The sequence below is a fragment of the Scyliorhinus torazame genome, chromosome 12 (genome assembly GCF_047496885.1).
Source record: "Scyliorhinus torazame isolate Kashiwa2021f chromosome 12, sScyTor2.1, whole genome shotgun sequence".
Taxonomy (NCBI): Eukaryota; Metazoa; Chordata; class Chondrichthyes; order Carcharhiniformes; family Scyliorhinidae; genus Scyliorhinus; species Scyliorhinus torazame.
The window spans coordinates 10,296,343-10,318,840 of record NC_092718.1 but is presented as its reverse complement, the minus strand read 5'-3'; the positions used below and the strand labels follow the sequence as shown (position 1 = coordinate 10,318,840).

Below are 22,498 nucleotides of genomic sequence, written 5' to 3'. Positions count from 1 at the left end.
TTTCCGGTCTCTAGGTCTGGGATGCGTCCTAGCATTCGCCTCATAAAATTGGCATCGTCCCAATTCGGGGCATACACGTTTACCAACACCACCATCTCTCCCTGTAATTTGCCACTCACCATCACGTATCTGCCCCCGTTATCCGCCACTATAGTCTTTGCCTCGAACATTACCCGCTTCCCCACTAATATAGCCACCCCCCTGTTTTTCGCATCCAGCCCCGAATGGAACACCTGCCCTACCCATCCTTTGCGCAACCTAACCTGATCTATCAGTTTCAGGTGCGTTTCCTGTAACATGACCACATCTGCTTTAAGTTTCTTAAGGTGTGCGAGTACTCGTGCCCTCTTTATCGGCCCGTTAAGCCCCCTCACGTTCCACGTGATCAGCCGAGTTGGGGGGCTTCCCACCCCCCCCCCCTTGCCGGTTAGCCATCATCTTTTTCCAGCTTCTCGCCCAGTTCCCACGCAGCTGTATTTCTCCCAGACGGTGCCCCCCCGCCCATCCTTTCCCGTACCCACTCCCCCCTTTCCCCAGCAGCAGCAACCCAGTAATTTTAATTTCCCCCCCCCCCGCTAGACCCCCCGCTAGCGTAATTACTCCCCCCATGTTGCTCCCAGAAGTCAGCAAACTCTGGCTGACCTCGGCTTCCCCCCGTGATCACGGCTTGCCCCGTGCGGCACCCCCTCCTTCCTGCTTCTCTATTCCCGCCATAATTATCGCGGGAACCAAGCCCGCGCCTCTCCCTCGGCCCCGCCTCCCATGGCCAACGCCCCATCTCCTCTCCCTCCCCACCTCCCCCCATCACCACCTGTGGGAGAAAGAAAAGTTACCATACCGCAGGATTAATCATACAATCCCTCTTGGCCCCCCCCCCACTCGTCCCACCACTTTGTCCAAACGTTCATTTTCGTAGTCCAATCATTCCAATTTTTCTTCTACAATAAAAGTCCACGCTTCATCCGCCGTCTCAAAGTAGTGGTGCCTCCCTTGATATGTGACCCACAGTCTTGCCGGTTGCAGCATTCCAAACTTTATCTTTTTTTTGTGAAGTACCGCTTTGGCCCGATTAAAGCTCGCCCTCCTTCTCGCCACCTCCGCACTCCAATCTTGATAGACGCGGATCACCGCGTTCTCCCATTTACTACACCGAGTTTTCTTCGCCCATCTAAGGACCATTTCTCTATCCTTAAAACGGAGAAATCTCACCACTCTGGCTCTGGGAGCTTCTCCTGCTCTCGATCCTCACACCATAACTCGGTATGCTCCCTCCACCTCCAACGGACCTGTCGGGGCCTCCACTCCCATTAACGAGTGCAGCATCGTGCTCACATATGCCCCGACGTCCGCCCCCTCCACACCTTCAGGAAGGCCAAGAATCCTCAAGTTGTTCCTCCTTGCGTTATTTTCCAGTGCCTCCAACCTCTCCACAGATCGTTTCTGGTGTGCCTCCTGTATCTCCGACTTCACCACCAGACCCTGTATATCGTTTTCATTCTCTGCTGCTTTCGCCTTCACGACCCGAAGCTCCTGCTCCTGGGTCTTTTGTTCCTCTTTCAGCCCTTCAATCGCCTGTAGTATCGGGGCCAACAGCTCTTTCTTCATTTCCTTTTTTATCTCCTCCACGCAGCGTTTCAAAAACTCTTGTTGTTCAGGGCCCCATATGAAACTGCCACCTTCCGACGCCATCTTGGTTTCTGCTTGCCTTCCTTGCCGTTGTTCCAAAGGATCCGCTGCAATCCGGCCACTTTCCTCTCCTTTTTCCATCTGTGTCCAGGGGGAACACCCTTCTGGTTTACCGCACGGTGTTTTCAGCCGTTAAAATTGCCGTTGGGGCTCCTATCAAGAGCCCAAAAGTCCGTTTCACAGGGAGCTGCCGAAACGTGCGACTCAGCTGGTCATCGCCGCACCCGGAAGTCTGAAATCTTGCTTACTGATTGTAAAGTTTTTTTTTTTCTCTCGCAACTGCCTTGCCTTTTCATTTTTAAAAAATGTATTCATTCATATGATGTGAGTGTCTCAGGCAAGGCTAGCATTTATTGCCCATCCCTGTTTGTCCTTGAGAAGATGTTGGTGAGCTGTCTTCTTGAACTGCAGCAGCCCCTCTGGTGTAGGTACACCCATGGTGTGGTTAGGGAGGGTTCCAGGATTTTGACCCAGTGAAGGAACATTAATGTTGTTCCAAGTTGGGATGATGTGTGGCTTGGAGGGGAACTTGCAAGTGATGGTGTTTCCATGCATTAACTGCCCATGTCCTTCTAGATGGTAGAGGTTGCAAGTCTGGAAGGTACTGCTGAGCCTTGGTGAGTTGTTGCAATGCGTCTGGTAGATGTTATATACTGCCGCCACTGTGCATTGGTGGTGGAGGTAGTGAATGTTGGAAGGTGGTGAATGGTGTCATATCATAGAATTTACAGTGCAGAAGGAGACCATTCGGCCCATCGAGTCTGCACCGGCTCTTGGAAAGAGCACCCTACCAAGGTCAACACCTCCACCCTATCCCCATAACCCAGTAATCCCATCCAACACTAAGGGCAATTTTGGACACGAAGGGCAATTTATCATGGCCAATCCACCTAACCTGCACATCTTTGGACTGTGGGAGGAAACCGGAGCACCCGGAGGAAACCCACGCAGACACTGGGAGGATGTGCAGACTCCGCACAGACAGTGACCCAAGCCGGAATCGAACCTGGGACCCTGGAGCTGTGAAGCAATTGTGCTATCCACAATGCTACCGTGCTGCCCATTGTGCCAATCAAGTGTGCTGTTTTTGTCCTGAATGGTGTTGAGCGTCTTGAGTGTTGTTGGAGCTGCACTCATCCAGGCAAGTGGAGAGTATTCCATCACACTCCCGACTTGTGCCTTGTAGATAGTGGACTGACCTTGGCGAGTCAGGAGGTGAGTTACTCTCTGGAGAATTCCTGGCCTCTGGCTTTTTTAAAGTAAAGTATTTGAATCAGCAAATCAAATACAAATTTGCAACATCACCAATCACATATTGCTTGTTGACCTGAATTTGAGGAATGGACTAAAATGATGTAATCATCATCACTTCTGATTCGTATCCATTTTTCCTTCAATCATTGAGATGCTCTGTACTATGAACTTCAGACCTCCATCTAGGTTTTTAAATTTGTAAAAGAAAACAGCAGATTTTACATTGCTCACCAAGTTCCGTACATTTTTGTATCTCTTATTTCATTTCAGTCACATTCTAGGATTTGTCTGTGATCACAATTTTATTATTCTGATAAACAAGCCCAGATATTATTGCAATATAAAAGCAAGTTACTGCGGATGCTGGAATTTGAAACAAAAACAGAAAATGCTGGGCAATCTCAGCAGCTCTGACCGGATCTGTGGAGAGAGAAGGGAGCTAACGTTTCGAGTGGGGATGACTCTTTGTCAGATGTTGTTGCTTCAATCCTGCGGAGGAAGCGATTGGCATCATTGTAAAACACCATTTAGCTGCTCAGGCATTGTCTGTGTGTAATGCAAAAGCAACTATACAATCTGCAAGTGAGACTTCAGAGGGGAAGAAAAAGCTTGACAAAACAAAGCCCACATTATTGAGAGTGCAAGTATAATTCTTCTAATAACGCACTGAAAAGTAGATTGCTGAATTTATTATGTTGCTCCAATTGCAGGTTTAGCACCAGCACCAAATGATTAATGGTTTCAAAGCTTCTTAAAAAATAATCCTAGTTCAGGGGTTTTTGAAATGTCCTTTTCCTCTTGAGTTTTCTTAAATCTATAGATTGAGGGTTGGAGTAGATTAGCAGGGTCAGGGTAATTCAATTATAGGCCCATTCTGTTTAAATATGGCAAACCAGGGTGGAATTTAATGTAAACTGGGATCTTGTCCATCAACTGAACAGCCGGCAAGAGTACAACGTTGCCTCTTCAGGAAGGCTAGCTCCATTAGCACCTAGAAGACATTAAGAGGCCAGGGGTGGCTCTTCCCTGATATTATGGACCCAGGAAGCAGTCCATCTCCAACGCTGCCGGGAACTACTGGCCAATCAGATGGATCAGCTCTTCCTTGCTCAGCAGAGCCACCGGGGATGTGTTAGCTGCTGCCCTGTACCGCACACACCAGAGGTCCAGGTTTGCCAAGGCACCAAGGCAAATGATGGTGGTCGGAGGATTGCGGGGTAAACCGAGGGAGCAGCCCTGAAATGGTTTGTTTTGGTGCTTCCTAAGTGGCAAGCCCAATACCTGCCACAGATTACCGTTGACTCTGACTTACAACCAAGATTGATTTCTCGCTGCCCCCCATGTCCAGGAATTATCTTCTGCACTGTAATTAATTTTAGCTGCTGCTTCCCTAGCAGCTGACAGCTTGCAGGGCCGAAGTCATTTTAACATCACATAATTTACTCTCCAATGTGTTAACGGACCTCACTGTCCCAAGACTGATGTGGTGTGCAAGTATAGCATCCTGGCAGATGTTTCGCGCCACACAAGTGCCAGGCAATGGCCATCTTCAATAAGAGAGAATCGAACCACCTCCCTCTTGGCATTCAATGACATTACCATAACTGAAGCCACACTATCAACATCTTGGGGGTTACCATTGACCAGAAACTGATCTGGATTAGCCATATCAATACTGTGGCCACAAGAGCTGGTCACAGGCTGGGTGTTTTGCAGTGTGTAACTTGCTTCCAGACTTCCCAAAACCTGTCCACCATCTACAAGACTCAAGTCAGGAGTGTAATGGAATACTCTCAACTTGCCTGGATAAGTGCAGCTCCAGCAACACTCGAGGCGCTCAACACCATCCAGGACAAAACAGCCTGCTTGATTGACACCCGATCCACCACCTTCAACATTCACTCCCTCCACCATCGAAGCATAGTGCCAACAGCATGCACCACCTTCTCAATGCAGTACAGTGACTAACCAGGGGCCTTTTGACAGCATCTTTCAAATCCTGACCTCCAGTGCCTAGAAGGACAGGGACAGCAGATGCATGGGAGCAGTACCACCTGCAAGTTCCCTTCAAGGCACCAGACATCCTGAGTTGAAACTCCTACTGCTGTTCCTTCACTGTCACTGGGTCACAATCCTGGAACTCCCATCTTAAACCATAAGGACTGCTGTGGATCAAGAAGGTGGCTTGTCACCTTCAAGGGCAGTTAGGGATGGGCAATAAATGCTGACCAGGCTAATGACACCCACATCTTCTTGAGAGAATAAAAATAACTGAACATTAAGCCTTTCAGAGCTGAATTTAACTCCAGATCGACATTGTGATATAAACTGGGTGATATTTCTCTTTGGTGGCAGCATGTATTTTAATGTGAACTCCTCTTAATTGTAGATTTACTCTCATGATGCTGATGGAACATAATTGCATATGGTGTGCAGTTGATTCAGCGACCTTGCCCATAAGCCAAATCTGTGCATGAAACTATTTAAAATGGTAACAATTGCTCTGAACAGATTGTAACCAGAACATTCATCATGCAATTAAGTCCTTGTGTCTATAAATCATAATTATATAAAGCCAGATTTTCACTGGGACAGGCACAATCAATCAAATGCAGATGTGGTTTTATTATTGACTATGTTTTCTAATCTTTGCAACTTGAGTTCTTTCATGCGAAGAATATATTGAATATTCTCAAAATCAAAAAAAAAAAAGCTCCTGAACTTAAAAATGTCTCCCTCTATCAGCATATTACCTTCTGAGCAGTAGAATTAAAAAACAAAGGTTGAAAGGTCAAGATGCAGACCGTCGCCAAGCTAAAACTGTAAGAGGGAAGTTGGGAAGTACAAACTAGATGAAGTCGAGCATGGATCGAAAAAGGTTGGAGGTAGGAAGAGAAAAATACTTTTTTAGAGGCAGGGACCTCAGAAACGATGGCTTTCATTCTAGCTCTTGTCTATGATTACTCTGTTTTTGCTAAGAGTAATTGCTCACCTTATCATTCACAGGAAACAGATGTTCTACAGTGTCTTTGTGTTTGGGTTGTTATGTCATTGGATGATATCATCATCGCTGAGGCTACAAAGCACATTAACGATTCGATAGAATATCATGAATGGAATATCCACGACCTGTCACTGATGTGGAAAGTGTTACTGGAAAGAGGAAAAGGCAAACAACTTGTCCGAGGATTTCAGCTTTTTCAGAAGGTAATGTATGATGTGTTTTTTATTCAAGGCTTCTTTTTGATATTTATAATAATATAATCGTTATTGTCACAAGTAGGCTTACATTAACACTGCAATGAAGTTACTGTGAAAAGCCCCTAGTCGCCACACTCCGGCACCTGTTTGGGTACACTGAGGGAGAATTCAGAATGTCCAATTTGCCTAACAGCACGTCTTTCGGCACTGGGAGAAAACCGGAGCGCCCGGAGGAAACCCACGCAAACACGGGGAGAACGTGCAGACTCCGCGCGCGCACACTGACCCAAGCAGTAATCGAATCTGGGACTCTGGTGCTGTGAAGCAACAGTGCTAACGACTGTGCTACCGTGCCGCCTTTTAGCCAGTACATAGAACTATTGCAGAGATTAAAACTAAACTCGCAACTCAAAGCCCAGATTTAATCCTTGGTCTCTCACCAAAGCTGGCTAATTTCAGCGAAGGTAGCAGTTTGATTGCTATAGACTTCACCACCCGAGATGTGGGGAGGGCAACAATCAGCCAGGGTTCCTAAAGCTGACTGCTGTTTACTTATCACAGCAGGAACGTTTGTCTATCTATGAGAGTGGGATTTTGGATTCAGCCAGCCTGCTCCTCTATATTCCAATAGCCTGATGGTGCTCTGTCTGCTATTAGTTACATTTGGAACTGCAATAATTGTTTAATTCTGTCTGGCACAAAAGTAAAACGGTAAAGGTGGCTAATCCATGGCTTGCAAGGGAAATTAGGGATAGTATTCGATCCAAGGAAGAAGCTTACAAATTGGCAAAGAAAAACAACAGGTCTGAGGATTGGGAACAGTTTAGAATTCAGCAAAGAAGGACCAAGGGATTGATTAAGAAGGGGAAAATGGAGTACGAGAGTAAGCTTGTAGGGAACATGCAAACTGACTGTAAATGTTTCTATAGGTATGTGAAGAGAAAAAGATTGGTGAAGACAAAATGTAGGTCCCTTGCAGTCAGAAACAGAAGAATTTATTTATTTATGTTTATAAATTTAAAGTGCCCAATTCGTTTTTTCCAATTAAGGGGGCAATTTAGCGTGGCCAATCCACCTACCCTGCACATCTTTGTGTTGTGGGGGTGACACTTGAGCAGACACGGGGAGAATGTGCAAACTCCACATGGACGGTGACCCTGGGCCGGGATCAAACCTGGGTCCTCGGCACCATGATGCAGCAGTGCTAAGCATTGCACCACCGTGCCGCCTGGAAACGGGGGAATTTATAATGCACAAATAAATGGCCGAACAATTAAATACATACTTTAGTTCTGTCTTCACAAAAAAGATACCAGAAATGTGGGGGAACCCAGGGTTAAGTGAGGGGGAGGAATTGAAGATCAGTGTTAGTAGAAAAATGGCGTTGAGGAAATTGATGGGATTGAATGCTGATAATTTCCCAGAGCTTGATAATCTACATCCCAGGATATTTAAGGAAGCGACTTTCGAAATAATGGATGCATTGGTGGTCATCTTCCAGGATTCTATAGACTCTGAAACAGTTCCTACAGATTGGAGAGTAGATAATATCACTCCAATATTCAAAAAGGGAGGGAGAGAGAACAGATTTATAGACCAGTAAGACCAGTCGTTAGTGGGGAAATTTCTAGGATCCATTATCAAAGATTTTATAGCAGAGCACTTGGAAAACAGTGGCAGGATCATACAGAGTCAGCACAGATTTGTGAATTTTTTGAGGATGTAAAGAGTAGAGTTGATGAGGGGAAGCCAGTGGATGTGGTATATGTAGACTTTCAGAAGGCTTTTGACAAAGTCCCGCATAAGAGATTAGCATGTAAAATTAAAGCACATGGGATTAGGGGTAGTGTATTGAGATGGATTGAAAACTGATTGGCAGGCAGGAAACAAAGCAAATGAATTAACGGGTCTTTTTCAAATTGGAAGTCAGTGACTAGTGGGGTACGGCAGGATTCGGTCCTCGGATCCAAGCTATTCACAATATATATTAATGATTTAGACGAGGGAAAAAAATATCATATCTCCAGATTTGCATGGGGCACAAAGTTGTGTGAACAAAGAAATGTACAGCACAGGAACAGGCCCTTCGGCCCTCCAAGCCCGTGCCGACCATACTGCCCGACTAAACTACAATCTTCTACACTTCCTGGGTCCGTATCCTTCTATTCCCATCCTATTCATATATTTGTCAAGATGCCCCTTAAATGTCCCTATCGTCCCTGCTTCCACTACCTCCTCCGGTAGTGAGTTCCAGGCACCCACTACCCTCTGCGTAAAAAACTTGCCTCGTACATCTACTCTAAACCTTGCCCCTCTCACCTTAAACCTATGCCCCCGAGTAATTGACCCCTCTACCCTGGGGAAAAGCCTCTGACTATCCACTCTGTCTATGCCCCTCATAATTTTGTATACCTCTATCAGGTCGCCCCTCAACCTCCTTCGTTCCAGTGAGAACAAACCGAGTTTATTCAATCGCTCCTCATAGCTTATGCCCTCCATACCAGGCAACATTCTGGTAAATCTCTTCTGCACCCTCTCTAAAGCCTCCACATCCTTCTGGTAGTGTGGCGACCAGAATTGAACACTATAGTCCAAGTGTGGCCTAACTAAGGTTCTATACAGCTGCAACATGACTTGCCAATTCTTATACTCAATGCCCCGGCCAATGAAGGCAAGCATGCCGTATGCCTTCTTGACTACCTTCTCCACCTGTGTTGCCCCTTTCAATGACCTGTGGACCTGTACTCCTAGATCTCTTTGACTTTCAATACTCTTGAGGGTTCTACCATTCACTGTATATTCCCTACCTGCATTAGCCCTTCCAAAATGCATTACCTCGCATTTGTCCGGATTAAACTCCATCTGCCATCTCTCCGCCCAAGTCTCCAGACAATCTAAATCCTGCTGTATCCTCAGACAGTCCTCATCGCTATCCGCAATTCCACCAACCTTTGTGTCGTCTGCAAACTTACTAATCAGACCAGTTACATTTTCCTCCAAATCATTTATATATACTACAAAGAGCAAAGGTCCCAGCACTGATCCCTGTGGAACACCACTGGTCACAGCCCTCCAATTAGAAAAGCATCCCTCCATTGCTACCCTCTGCCTTCTATGGCCTAGCCAGTTCTGTATCCACCTTGCCAGTTCACCCCTGATCCCGTGTGACTTCACCTTTTGTACTAGTCTACCATGAGGGACCTTGTCAAAGGCCTTACTGAAGTCCATATAGACAACATCTACTGCCCTACCTGCATCAATCATCTTAGTGACCTCCTCGAAAAACTCTATCAAGTTAGTGAGACACGACCTCCCCTTCACAAAACCGTGCTGCCTCTCACTAATACGTCCATTTGCTTCCAAATGGGAGTAGATCCTGTCTCGAAGAATTCTCTCCAGTAATTTCCCTACCACTGAAGTAAGGCTCACCGGCCTGTAGTTCCCGGGATTATCCTTGCTACCCTTCTTAAACAGAGGAACAACATTGGCTATTCTCCAGTCCTCCGGGACATCCCCTGAAGACAGCGAGGATCCAAAGATTTCTGTCAAGGCCTCAGCAATTTCCTCTCCAGCCTCCTTCAGTATTCTGGGGTAGATCCCATCAGGCCCTGGGGACTTATCTACCTTAATATTTTTTAAGACACCCAACACCTCGTCTTTTTGGATGACAATGTGACCCAGGCTATCTACACCCCCTTCTCCAGACTCAACATCTACCAATTCCTTCTCTTTGGTGTGGGAGGGTGAAATTGCACCCACCTCTACTACTGCCTATGGCAGCTCGTTCCAGACACTCAACACCCTCTATGTGAAAAAAACTGCTCCCCTGAACCCTTTTGTATCTCTCTCCTCAAACCTCTGCCCTCCGAAAATATGTTGATTATCTACCTTATCTATGCCATTCATTATTTTAAGGACCTATTTAAGATCACCCCTAAGTCTCCTACACTCCAGGTAGAAAAGTCACAGTCTATCCAGCCTCTCCTTATAACTCAAACCATCAAGGTCCTTTTAACGGGAGAGATAGGTCCTGCCCCGATTCGATCTACCAAAATGCATCACCTCACACTTATCTAAATTAAATGACATGACGGAGAGCCTCTCCATTATAGTGAAAACTCTGGGCCTCAGAATTAAGGCTAGCATTTAAAGTGTGATACTGCATTGTTGAAGGTGTTCTCACCAAAGCAGGATTCTGTCTGCCCATTAGAGAGAATGTTAATGGTTCAAGAACCATTAACGCAGAGAGTTCTTTGAGCAACATTCTGCCCTTTGTAAATATCACCAACGAATAAAGGATCAACTGATCATTTTGCTTGGTGTTGCTGTGAGTTTGCAGACTGCCTTCTACAGAGCGGTCAATCGAGAACACTTGCAGTGCTAATATTGAAAGTGTGGATATCTTTGTGTCAAAATATGATTCCATTGTTGTAACTGAACCCAACGACCATTGCTGTAAATCTTTGACAAGAAATGGTCTGCACATCATTTTATCCTGAACTTTTTTTTTTGAAAGGACTGCCCCTGGGTCTACATGCTGGAGATGTACGAAATGTGCACAGAAGACAAAAATTACCAAGAAGCAAAGTTGAAACTTCAGGAATTCCAGAAATGCCTACTGTCTGTGAGTCTATGTAATTTGTCACCTAGTTGGTCTGCATTGTGTTGGGAATAGAAGCTGCAATAAATCAAAGATTGTGCAGCAGTTCTTTATTTGGATTTGGATTTGTTTATTGTCACGTGTACGCTGGAGGTGAAGAATCGAAAATAATCAGATCCCGGGCAGAAGCAAATAGAATCGTGGAGAGGTTACAGCACAGAAGGAGCCCATTCCGTTCATTGTGCCGGGAACAGCTATGTGCTGGGTTCCACTCCCCTGCATTTTCCCCATAGCCCTGTAATTTTTTTCCACAAATAATTATCCAATTCTTTTTTGAAGGCCTCTATAGAATCTGCCTCCCTTTTTCATGTTGCTATTGTTTCGTGTTCCAATCGTGCTAAATCAGCATTCCCTGTTTCCGCCTATTTATTCCGTCCAGACACCTCAGGAGCTTGAAAATTTTTATTAAGTATCCAATTAATCTTCTGTTCTTCAGGAGAGAAGCCCCAGCTTCTCCAATCTATCCGCATGGCTAAAGTTCTACGTTCTTTGGACCGTCCCCACATGCCTTCACACCCTTCCTATAGTGTGGTGCCCAGAAATGAAAACCACAGTTCAGTTGAGGCTGAACCAAGATTTTTTTTTTTTACATGTTCGTCATCATAAAATCATGATAAGAATGTGCACAGAAAAAGTTTCCCTGTTGTTACAACTAAACTCCTGCCTATGCAAAAGAGAAAATGTTGGTAGTAAATCTGCAGCCATCAATTGGCCACCTGATACTTCTACTGCCTCCTGGGATGACCCTTTCAACTTCGAAAGAATGACTTGCACTCTTCAATTTAGAAACACTTGGGATAAATTTGGTGCTACTATAATCTATTATCTCTTTCTCCACCAAGTCTTCCATCCCCCCCCTCACCTCCTTTCCTCACCCTGCTCTCATCTCCCCCAACCCCCTTATCCCTCACAACCCCTCCCTAACCCCATTCTCCATCACACCCCTCCCTGACGCCCCCTCTCTCTCACGCACCCCATCTCTTCCACACATTCTTCTCCCTCACCCCCCCATCTTCAATCCTCCTCACAATACCCCTTTCTCTCCCTCACACCCTGTTCCCTTCCCTCATATCCTCTCCCCCTCCCACCCACTCCCTCACGCACACCCCACTCCCTCACGCACACCCCACTCCCTCACGCACACCCCACTCCCTCACGCACACCCCACTCCCTCACGCACACCCCACTCCCTCACGCACACCCCACTCCCTCACGCACACCCCACTCCCTCACGCACACCCCACTCCCTCACGCACACCCCACTCCCTCACGCACACCCCACTCCCTCACGCACACCCCACTCCCTCACGCACACCCCACTCCCTCACGCACACCCCACTCCCTCACGCACACCCCACTCCCTCACGCACACCCCACTCCCTCACGCACACCCCACTCCCTCACGCACACCCCACTCCCTCACGCACACCCCACTCCCTCACGCACACCCCACTCCCTCACGCACACCCCACTCCCTCACGCACACCCCACTCCCTCACGCACACCCCACTCCCTCACGCACACCCCACTCCCTCACGCACACCCCACTCCCTCCGCACACCCCTCTCCCTCACGCACACCCCTCTCCCTCACGCACATAACTCTCCCCCCCGCCCGCGCCCCTCTCCCCCCCGCCCGCGCCCCTCTCCCCCCGCCCGCGCCCCTCTCCCCCCGCCCGCGCCCCTCTCCCCCCGCCCGCGCCCCTCTCCCCCCGCCCGCGCCCCTCTCCCCCCCGCCCGCGCCCCTCTCCCCCCCCGCCCGCGCCCCTCTCCCCCCCCGCCCGCGCCCCTCTCCCCCCCCGCCCGCGCCCCTCTCCCCCCCGCCCGCGCCCCTCTCCCCCCCGCCCGCGCCCCTCTCCCCCCCGCCCGCGCCCCTCTCCCCCCCGCCCGCGCCCCTCTCCCCCCCGCCCGCGCCCCTCTCCCCCCCCGCCCGCGCCCCTCTCCCCCCCCGCCCGCGCCACTCTCCCCCCCGCCCGCGCCCCTCTCCCCCCCCGCCCGCGCCCCTCTCCCCCCCGCCCGCGCCCCTCTCCCCCCCGCCCGCGCCCCTCTCCCCCCCGCCCGCGCCCCTCTCCCCCCCGCCCGCGCCCCTCTCCCCCCCCGCCCGCGCCCCTCTCCCCCCCGCCCGCGCCCCTCTCCCCCCCGCCCGCGCCCCTCTCCCCCCCGCCCGCGCCCCTCTCCCCCCCGCCCGCGCCCCTCTCCCCCCGCCCGCGCCCCTCTCCCCCCGCCCGCGCCCCTCTCCCCCCCCGCCCGCGCCCCTCTCCCCCCCGCCCGCGCCCCTCTCCCCCCCGCCCGCGCCCCTCTCCCCCCCGCCCGCGCCCCTCTCCCCCCCGCCCGCGCCCCTCTCCCCCCCGCCCGCGCCCCTCTCCCCCCCGCCCGCGCCCCTCTCCCCCCGCCCGCGCCCCTCTCCCCCCGCCCGCGCCCCTCTCCCCCCTCTCCCCCCGCCCGCGCCCCTCTCCCCCCTCTCCCCCCGCCCGCGCCCCTCTCCCCCCTCTCCCCCCGCCCGCGCCCCTCTCCCCCCCGCCCGCGCCCCTCTCCCCCCGCCCGCGCCCCTCTCCCCCCGCCCGCGCCCCTCTCCCCCCGCCCGCGCCCCTCTCCCCCCGCCCGCGCCCCTCTCCCCCCGCCCGCGCCCCTCTCCCCCCGCCCGCGCCCCTCTCCCCCCGCCCGCGCCCCTCTCCCCCCGCCCGCGCCCCTCTCCCCCCGCCCGCGCCCCTCTCCCCCCGCCCGCGCCCCTCTCCCCCCGCCCGCGCCCCTCTCCCCCCGCCCGCGCCCCTCTCCCCCCGCCCGCGCCCCTCTCCCCCCGCCCGCGCCCCTCTCCCCCCGCCCGCGCCCCTCTCCCCCCGCCCGCGCCCCTCTCCCCCCGCCCGCGCCCCTCTCCCCCCCGCCCGCGCCCCTCTCCCCCCCCGCCCGCGCCCCTCTCCCCCCGCCCGCGCCCCTCTCCCCCCGCCCGCGCCCCTCTCCCCCCGCCCGCGCCCCTCTCCCCCCGCCCGCGCCCCTCTCCCCCCGCCCGCGCCCCTCTCCCCCCGCCCGCGCCCCTCTCCCCCCGCCCGCGCCCCTCTCCCCCCCGCCCGCGCCCCTCTCCCCCCCGCCCGCGCCCCTCTCCCCCCGCCCGCGCCCCTCTCCCCCCGCCCGCGCCCCTCTCCCCCCGCCCGCGCCCCTCTCCCCCCCGCCCGCGCCCCTCTCCCCCCCGCCCGCGCCCCTCTCCCCCCGCCCGCGCCCCTCTCCCCCCGCCCGCGCCCCTCTCCCCCCCGCCCGCGCCCCTCTCCCCCCCGCCCGCGCCCCTCTCCCCCCCGCCCGCGCCCCTCTCCCCCCCGCCCGCGCCCCTCTCCCCCCCGCCCGCGCCCCTCTCCCCCCCGCCCGCGCCCCTCTCCCCCCCCGCCCGCGCCCCTCTCCCCCCCGCCCGCGCCCCTCTCCCCCCCGCCCGCGCCCCTCTGCCCCCCCCGCCCGCGCGCGCTCCTCCTCCTCTTCTCTTCCCCCCCCCCGCGCGCCCCCCACTCTCCTCCCCCCGCGCGCCCCCCACTCTCCTCCCCCCGCGCGCCCCCCACTCTCCTCCCCCCGCGCGCCCCCCACTCTCCTCCCCCCGCGCGCCCCCCACTCTCCTCCCCCCGCGCGCCCCCCACTCTCCTCCCCCCGCGCGCCCCCCACTCTCCTCCCCCCGCGCGCTCCCCACTCTCCTCCCCCCGCGCGCCCCCCACTCTCCTCCCCCCGCGCGCCCCCCACTCTCCTCCCCCTGCGCGCCCCCCACTCTCCTCCCCCCGCGCGCCCCCCACTCTCCTCCCCCCGCGCGCCCCCCACTCTCCTCCCCCCGCGCGCCCCCCACTCTCCTCCCCCCGCGCGCCCCCCACTCTCCTCCCCCCGCGCGCCCCCCACTCTCCTCCCCCCGCGCGCCCCCCACTCTCCTCCCCCCGCGCGTCCCCCACTCTCCTCCCCCCGCGCGTCTCCCACTCTCCTCCCCCCGCGCGTCCCCCACTCTCCTCCCCCCGCGCGTCCCCCACTCTCCTCCCCCCGCGCGTCCCCCACTCTCCTCCCCCCGCGCGTCCCCCACTCTCCTCCCCCCGCGCGTTCCCCCCCCCTCTCCTCCCCCCGCGCGTTCCCCCCCCTCTCCTCCCCCCGCGCGTCCCCCCCCTCTCCTCCCCCCGCGCGCCCCCCCTCTCCTCCCCCCGCGCGCCCCCCCTCTCCTCCCCCCGCGCGCCCCCCCTCTCCTCCCCCCGCGCGTCCCCCCCTCTCCTCCCCCCGCGCGCGCCCCCTCTCTTCCCCCCCCCCCACCCACGCGCGTTCCCCCTCTCTCCCCCCCGTGCGCGCCCTCCTCTCCCCCCCCGCGCGCGCCCCCCTCCTCTTTCCCCCCCCCGCGCGCGCGCCAGGGACAGTGATGGAATGGTGATATGATTCCAAGTCCGGATGGTGAGTGGCTTGGAGGGCAACTTGCAGTGGTGGTGCTCCCATGTATCTGCTGCCATTGCCCTTCTAGGTGGTAGAGGGAGGTACTTGAATGTCATGGGGAGAAGAATGGATTCTCTCATTGGAGATGGTCATCGCCTGGCACTTGTGTGGCATGAGTGTTATTTGCCAATTATCAGACCAATCCTGAATATTGTCCAGGTGATTCAGGAGTATGGATAAGGACTGTTTCAGGATCTAAGTCAGGAATGGTGATGTACATTGTGCAATCAGCAGCGAACATCCTCACTTCTGCCTTTATGGTCATTTCCTACACATGCAGCACAGAAAACATATTCACGTCCAATTTTCTCCCCTGATTTCAAAATATTGTGTAATTTCCTTTCCTTCTTACCACCACACCAAGAGCTTACAGATGTATGCAAACGTGTATATTTACATTTGAAACTTAGAAAATATTATAGTTTAAATCGAGTTGCAAATATCCCCGCTGATGTTAAATGCGAGGGTATACCAAAACCCAGAAGGGTAACTTGGAACACCGGTTCTTAGTGGTGCATATTTTCAATTTTGTACACTGAGAAAAGACGTACAAACCAGGGAGGAAAAGTGCAGTCATTTTGTGATCAATTAATAAAGAATATTTATTAACTTAAAAGAAAAAGACATGAGGAGAAGGACTACAATATACAACAACAATACACCTAACTATGTTGATGGCTATACACATACAGTATTACATCGGTACCCCTTTGTCCCCCACTACCTACGTTGAACTCTTGAGACGCTCCATGTTCCCAACAACATCCAATATTGTATGACACTGAGTTAAGTCCAGCAAATGATTACCACACACTGGTTATTTGCCAACATTTGTGGAAACAGTCTTCAATTTCAGCAAAGGCATAATCTTCTCGGTTTGAGTTTTACATCTTAATCGGCCGGCTGCCCTTTTAGCAATAATCAGTGTTGGGCCCACAATTGTTCACAATTTACATAGATGATTTGGAGTTGGGGACCAAGGGCAATGTGTCCAAGTTTGCAGGCGACACTAAGATGAGTGGTAAAGCAAAAAGTGCAGAGGATACCAGAAGTCTGCAGAGGGATTTGGATAGGTTAAGTGAATGGGCTAGGGTCTGGCAGATGGAATACAATGTTGACACGTGAGGTTATCCATTTTGGTAGGAATAACGGCAAAAGGGATTATTATTTACATAAAATCTTAAAACATGCTGCTGTGCAGAGAGACCTGGGTGTGCTAGTGCATGAGTCGCCAAACGTTGGTTTACAGGTGCAACAGGTGATTAAGAAGGCAAATGGAATTTTGTCCTTCATTGCTAGAGGGATGGAGTTTAAGACTAGTGAGGTTAGGCTGCAATTGTATAAGGTGTTAGTGAGGCCACATCTGGAGTATTGTAAAAGTACTGTGTTCAGTTTTGGTCTGCTTACCTGAGAAAGGACGTACTGGCTCTGGAGGGTATGCAGAGGAGATTCGCTAGGTTAATCCCAGAGCTGAAGAGGTTGGATTACGAGGAGAGGTTGAGTAGACTGGGACTGTACTCGTTGGAATTTAGAAGGATGAGGGGGGATCTTATATAAACATATAAAATTATGATGGGAATAGATAGGATAGATGCGGGCAGGTTGTTTCCACTGGCGGGTGAAAGCAGAACTAGGGGGCATAGCCTCAAAATAAGGGGAAGTAGATTTAGGACTGAGTTTAGGAGGAACTTCTTCACCCAAAGGGTTGTGAATCTATGGAATTCCTTGCCCAGTGAAGCAGTTGAGGCTCCTTCATTAAATGTTTTTAAGATAAAGATAGATAGTTTTTGAAGAATAAAGGGATTGATTAAGGGTTATGGTGTTCGGGCCGGAAAGTGGAGCTGAGTCCACAAAAGATCAGCCATGGTCTCATTGAATGGCGGAGCAGGCTCGAGGGGCCAGATGGCCTACTCCTGCTCCTAGTTCTTATGTAACCTGTTTTCAGGAGACTGGTTTCTTCAGCTGGCTGTGGCTGCGATGGCAGCTGCTGTTACTGTGTCCCTTTCTCCAGTTATTGTGGATATATCATTCTTTCCCTTTAATATTACCCACCCGTTAAACCTGGCTTTTAGCATATTAGTGTCAAAAGAACAATACAGCATAGGAACAGGCCCTTTGGCCCTCCAAACCTGAACCGGTCATGATACCAACCGTTGCCAAAACCCTCAGCACTTCCTTGTGCCGTATCCCAATATACCCATCCTATCCATGTGTTTGTCAAGATGCCTTTTGAACACCGTTAATGTATCTGCTTCCACAGCCTCCCCTGGCAACACGTTCCCGGCACTCACCACCCTCTGCATAAAAAATCTGTGTTGCAAATCTCATCTAAACTTTGCCCCACGGACCTTAAACCAATGCCCCATGGTGACTGACCCCTCCACCCTGGGAAAGAGTGCCTGCCCTTCCATTCTATCCATGCCCTTCATAATCTTGTAGACCTCCATCAGGTCACCCCTCAACCTCTGTTGTTCTGATGAAAACAGTACGAGTCTATTCAGCCTCTCCACATCGCTAAAACCCTCCAGACCAGGAAACGTCCTGGTAAACCTCCTCTGCACCCTCTCCAAAGCCTCCACATCCTTCTGGTAGTGTGGCGACCAGAATTGTGCGCAATATTCCAAGTGCAGCCTTACCAAGGTTCTATACAACTGAAGCATGACTTGCCAGTTTTATACTCGATGCCCCATCCAATGAAGGCAAGCATTCCGTATGCTTTCTTGCCTACCTTGTCCACTTGCGCCACTTTCAAAGATCTGTGGACCTGCACGCCCTGATCTCTCTGACTTTCCATATTCCAAAGAGTTTTACCATTTACGGTATATTTCCCCTCTTATGTTAGATCTACCAAAATGCATTACCGCAAATTTGTCCGGATTAAACTCCATTTGTCATTTCTCTGTCTACGTCTCCAACCTCTCTATGCCCAGCTGTATCTTCAGACAATCCTCAACACTATCTGCCACTCCACCAACCTTGGTGTCATCTGCGAACTTACTAATTAGACCGGCTACATTTTCCTCCAAATCGTTTATGTACACCACAAACAACAGAGGCCCCAGCACAGATTCTTGTGGAACGTCGCTAGTCACAACCTTCCATTCAGAAAAGCACCCTTCCACTGCTACCCTTTGACTTCTGTGACCGAGCCAGTCCTGTATCCATCTTACCACCTCACCTCTGATCCCGTGTGACTTCATCTTTTGTACAAGTCTGCCATGAGGCACCTTATCAGAGGCTTTATAGAAGTCCACGTAAACAACATCCACCACCCTCCCCTCATCAAACATCTTTGTTACCTCTTCAAACAACTCAATCAAGTTAGTGAGGCAAGACCTCCCCTTCACAAAACCATGCTGTTTATCGCTTATGAGTCCATTTGTTTCTAAATGGGTATAAATCCTGTCCCTGAGAATTCTCTCCAATAATTTACCTACGACCGACGTGAGGCTCACCGGCCTATAGTTTCCTGGGTTATCCCTGCTACCTTTCTTAAACAGTGGTACCACACGAGCTATTCTCCAGTCTTCCGGGATCTCACCTGTAGCCAATGAGGATACAAAGATGTCAGTCAAATTTCTTATCTCTCTACTTTGAACTTACCTCTTCCATATCCCAATTTCTTCCCCTAGTCACATAGGTAAACACTTGCTTTTCTCACTGGTTTTCTAATCGTATATCGAAACCCCTTCAGATAGTTGCCCTTATCAATTACCCATTTTATTTTATCCAAATTTCATTTTTTAATCTTAATTTTCACCAACTAACACCACGTATAGGAACATTGAAACTGAATTTATTGGACATATTTGTTTTTTTCGGGAATCCCTCGATATTGATTGCCTTTGACAGCAAACTCTGCTTTATTGTACTGCAATTGAGTATTACCAAAACATGACCTCAATTCAAATTTCAAAATAAACAGGAGCAAATTTTATTCATGAAAAACTGTGAAATGATTGTTGCAGGTGTTGTGTTCTGCTTCTTCATGTAGCATAAGCTGCTTCCTTGATGTATACTCTGACAAAGGAAGGTTCAGACTTGGATTTAGGTTAACACAATTCTCCTACTCTTGTTCGACTCTCCTGCTAATCTTACTATAGTAACTCAGTCTAACTAACCAGTCTGCTCTTAGCCATGCGGTGGGTGTGATGCTTCCGATCTGCCCCGTACTCCTCTCTGAATGTCGCCTGTGGAAAGAGAGAGAGCATGTGTGCCCTGTCCTTTTATATGGGTTGCCCCCTTGCGGTAGTGTCACCTCTGGGTGTCTTGACTGCCCATTGGTCGTGTCCTGTTTTATGTGTTGTATGTCTGCATGTCATGATGTCTCTGGTGCTCCCTCTAGTGGTTACTTAGTTTTAGTGTATTTACATTAACCCCTTGTGTATTTACAGTGATGCATATCACTACAGCAGGAAATATTTGTCGCAGGTTAGAAATCTATGTAAGTTGGAAATGTTACAACTCCTATTGCCTCCTAGAATTTAGCTTGTGTCCATAGCAAAAGAAATCAACTGCGCTTATCCTTTCACTGTGGAAATTTTTCTAGGGATTTAATGAGTTGCCCAAAACATACTGTTATGACCACAGCAGATGTTATTGCTGAGCAAGCTCGACTCCAGAATGATGTTATGTCTCGCTGATCATAAAACTTTATTTATTCTGAAAATGAGCAGAAAGGGTAACAGACTCCAAAACATAGAGCTCCAGTAACATGTTTAAAACTCTAAAAATTAAAAGATTTATTAAAAAGGAACAAAAAAACTTGAGCACACAATGCTAAAGTTACACAGTTAAAACAAACCAACTCTCAAAATAACCCTCCTGGTCAAAAGTACACAAGTAAACTACCTTCTTGGCAACAACCACATTATAGATTTTTAACCATAAAAATCCAGTAATATTACCCAAGTCAAGGAATTGGTGTCACTTTAATAAAGGTGAACCGCACAACTTCGCAAACACTTGCACTCTGATGTGGAATTTCAAAATGAGGTTCAGAAATTTAAAGTAAAAGACTCCTGGCTTAACACTGGGTGGCTCCCTCCACTTCAAAACTTGCACAGCAGCTTGCACACAAAGGAGCTGGCCTTCAGGGCTTTCCTACCCACAGCCATCACACTTAGTTCATCGTCCCTCCTTAAATATTTCCCCCACCCCCCCTCCCTTTCATCTCAAGTTCATTGTCCTCAAACTCCTCTTTGAATGCAACTTTTCCAAATGTAAAAATCTTTCATATTTTCTATTTTGCCTCTACATTCAGGTCAATAAATTTTAATATCTCTTCCCCAGTTTACTCATGAAACCTTTGTAAGTTACAAGAGTTCCTTGTCACCTCTGAATTCCCTTTGGAAATTCAATAGCTGAAACGTTTTCCTTTATCACTCAATGCAAATTTTGATCCAACCTATTTACTTGTAACTGAAACTCATCATAAACTCTATACAAGTGTGTCAACCTAACACCTTTAATCTTTCATCTCTTAGCCCTCACAGACAACCTGTCTCAAGTAACCTTCTCCTTGCTTAACTAACCCTGGATGCGCGCACACGCTCACACAAACATGTACACATAGCTTCCTTTACCTACACAGAATACCAAATACATCACTCATCTCAATATTCATGTCCTAGTGACCAAGTTAAGTCTGATCCTGATTGGTACAGGTAATTTCCCCAAGCGTAAAACACACTTTAGCCTCGCATTTTTTTTACTGGGATCTTCTATTCAAACCAACTTTGCAATTGCTCAACTTAAGAGTTGCAGTTTAAATTTTCAGTCACAAGCCAATCATTGAGCTAAAGGAATAATAACTTTATCTCGGAGTAGGAGTCTGATGTTTTCAGCACTTTCAGGTGCTAAATCCCAAAATGCAGTCTGGGCCAGACGCATGTTATTTTACACTTCTGAGAACTTGATATTTGCAGATTAGGATCCCTCAGTACTTGAGATATGAACACTGTTGAATTTCCAACCCCCTTTTTGTACATTTATTTAAAACTGGAATTATGTTTAGTTGTTGGAGCCAATAGCCAGTTTTCCTTGGGATTGTAATTACTGAAATAATGGAATTGGTCCAGCAATTTATAACTTTTTCAATAACCTGTACCGAATGGTCAACGAATGACCCTAAATCTCTCTTTCTGTTGTTGCTCTTGGGACTTGCTGTACCCTAAAATTGAATGGAAAGTTTTTGTAATTTGCAATGTGCGGTGGAGCGAACTCTGGGGTAAATGCACCTTTTCTCTTTTTCAATCATTTTTTTTTTTTTTATAAATATTTTATTGAAACTGTTTTGGTCAACCAACACAGTACATTGTGCATCCTTTACACAATATTATAACAACACAAATAACAATGACCTATTTTATAAACAAAAAATGAATAAATAATAAATAACAAAAATGAAAACTAACCCTAATTGGCAACTGCCTTATCACAAGAAACACTCTCCAAAAATATAATTTAACAGTCCAATATATAATTATCTGTAGCAACGACCTATACATATTATACAGTATATATTAACAACCCTGAGAGTCCTTCTGGTTCCTCCCCCCCCCGATCCTGGGCTGCTGCTGCTGCCTTCTTTTTTCCATTCCATCTATCTTTCTGCGAGATATTCGACGAACGGTTGCCACCGCCTGGTGAACCCTTGAGCCGACCCCCTTAGAACGAACGTAATCCGCTCTAGCTTTATAAACCCTGCCATGTCATTTGTCCAGGTCTCCACCCCCGGGGGCTTGGCTTCTTTCCACATTAACAATATCCTGCGCCGGGCTACTAGGGACGCAAAGGCCAAAACATCGGCCTCTCTCGCCTCCTGCACTCCCGGCTCTTGTGCAACCCCAAATATAGCCAACCCCCAGCTTGGTTCGACCCGGACCCCCACTACTTTTGAAAGCACCTTTGTCACCCCCATCCAAAACCCCTGTAGTGCCGGGCATGACCAAAACATATGGGTATGATTCGCTGGGCTTCTCGAGCACCTCGCACACCTATCCTCCACCCCAAAAAATTTACTGAGCCATGCTCCAGTCATATGCACCCTGTGTAATACCTTAAACTGAATCAGGCTTAGCCTGGCACACGAGGACGACGAGTTTACCCTGCTTAGGGCATCTGCCCACAGCCCCTCCTCGATCTCCTCCCCCAGCTCTTCTTCCCATTTCCCTTTTAGTTCATCTACCATAGTCTCCCCTTCGTCCCTCATTTCCCTATATATATCTGACACCTTACCATCCCCCACCCATGTCTTTGA

The 22,498-nt window shown here is 50.3% G+C and overlaps 1 protein-coding gene across 2 annotated transcripts in view; it reads left to right on the top strand.

Moving 5' to 3' along the window:
- Positions 1 to 22,498, top strand: part of spg11 (SPG11 vesicle trafficking associated, spatacsin) — a 230,978-nt gene that overhangs the window by 138,619 nt on the left and 69,861 nt on the right. For both annotated transcript variants that reach the window (XM_072470406.1, XM_072470405.1), the window contains exons 26-27: positions 5,947 to 6,147; positions 10,658 to 10,765. In XM_072470406.1, coding sequence (XP_072326507.1) covers positions 5,947 to 6,147; positions 10,658 to 10,765 — 309 coding nt within the window. The remainder of the gene's footprint in view (positions 1 to 5,946; positions 6,148 to 10,657; positions 10,766 to 22,498) is intronic.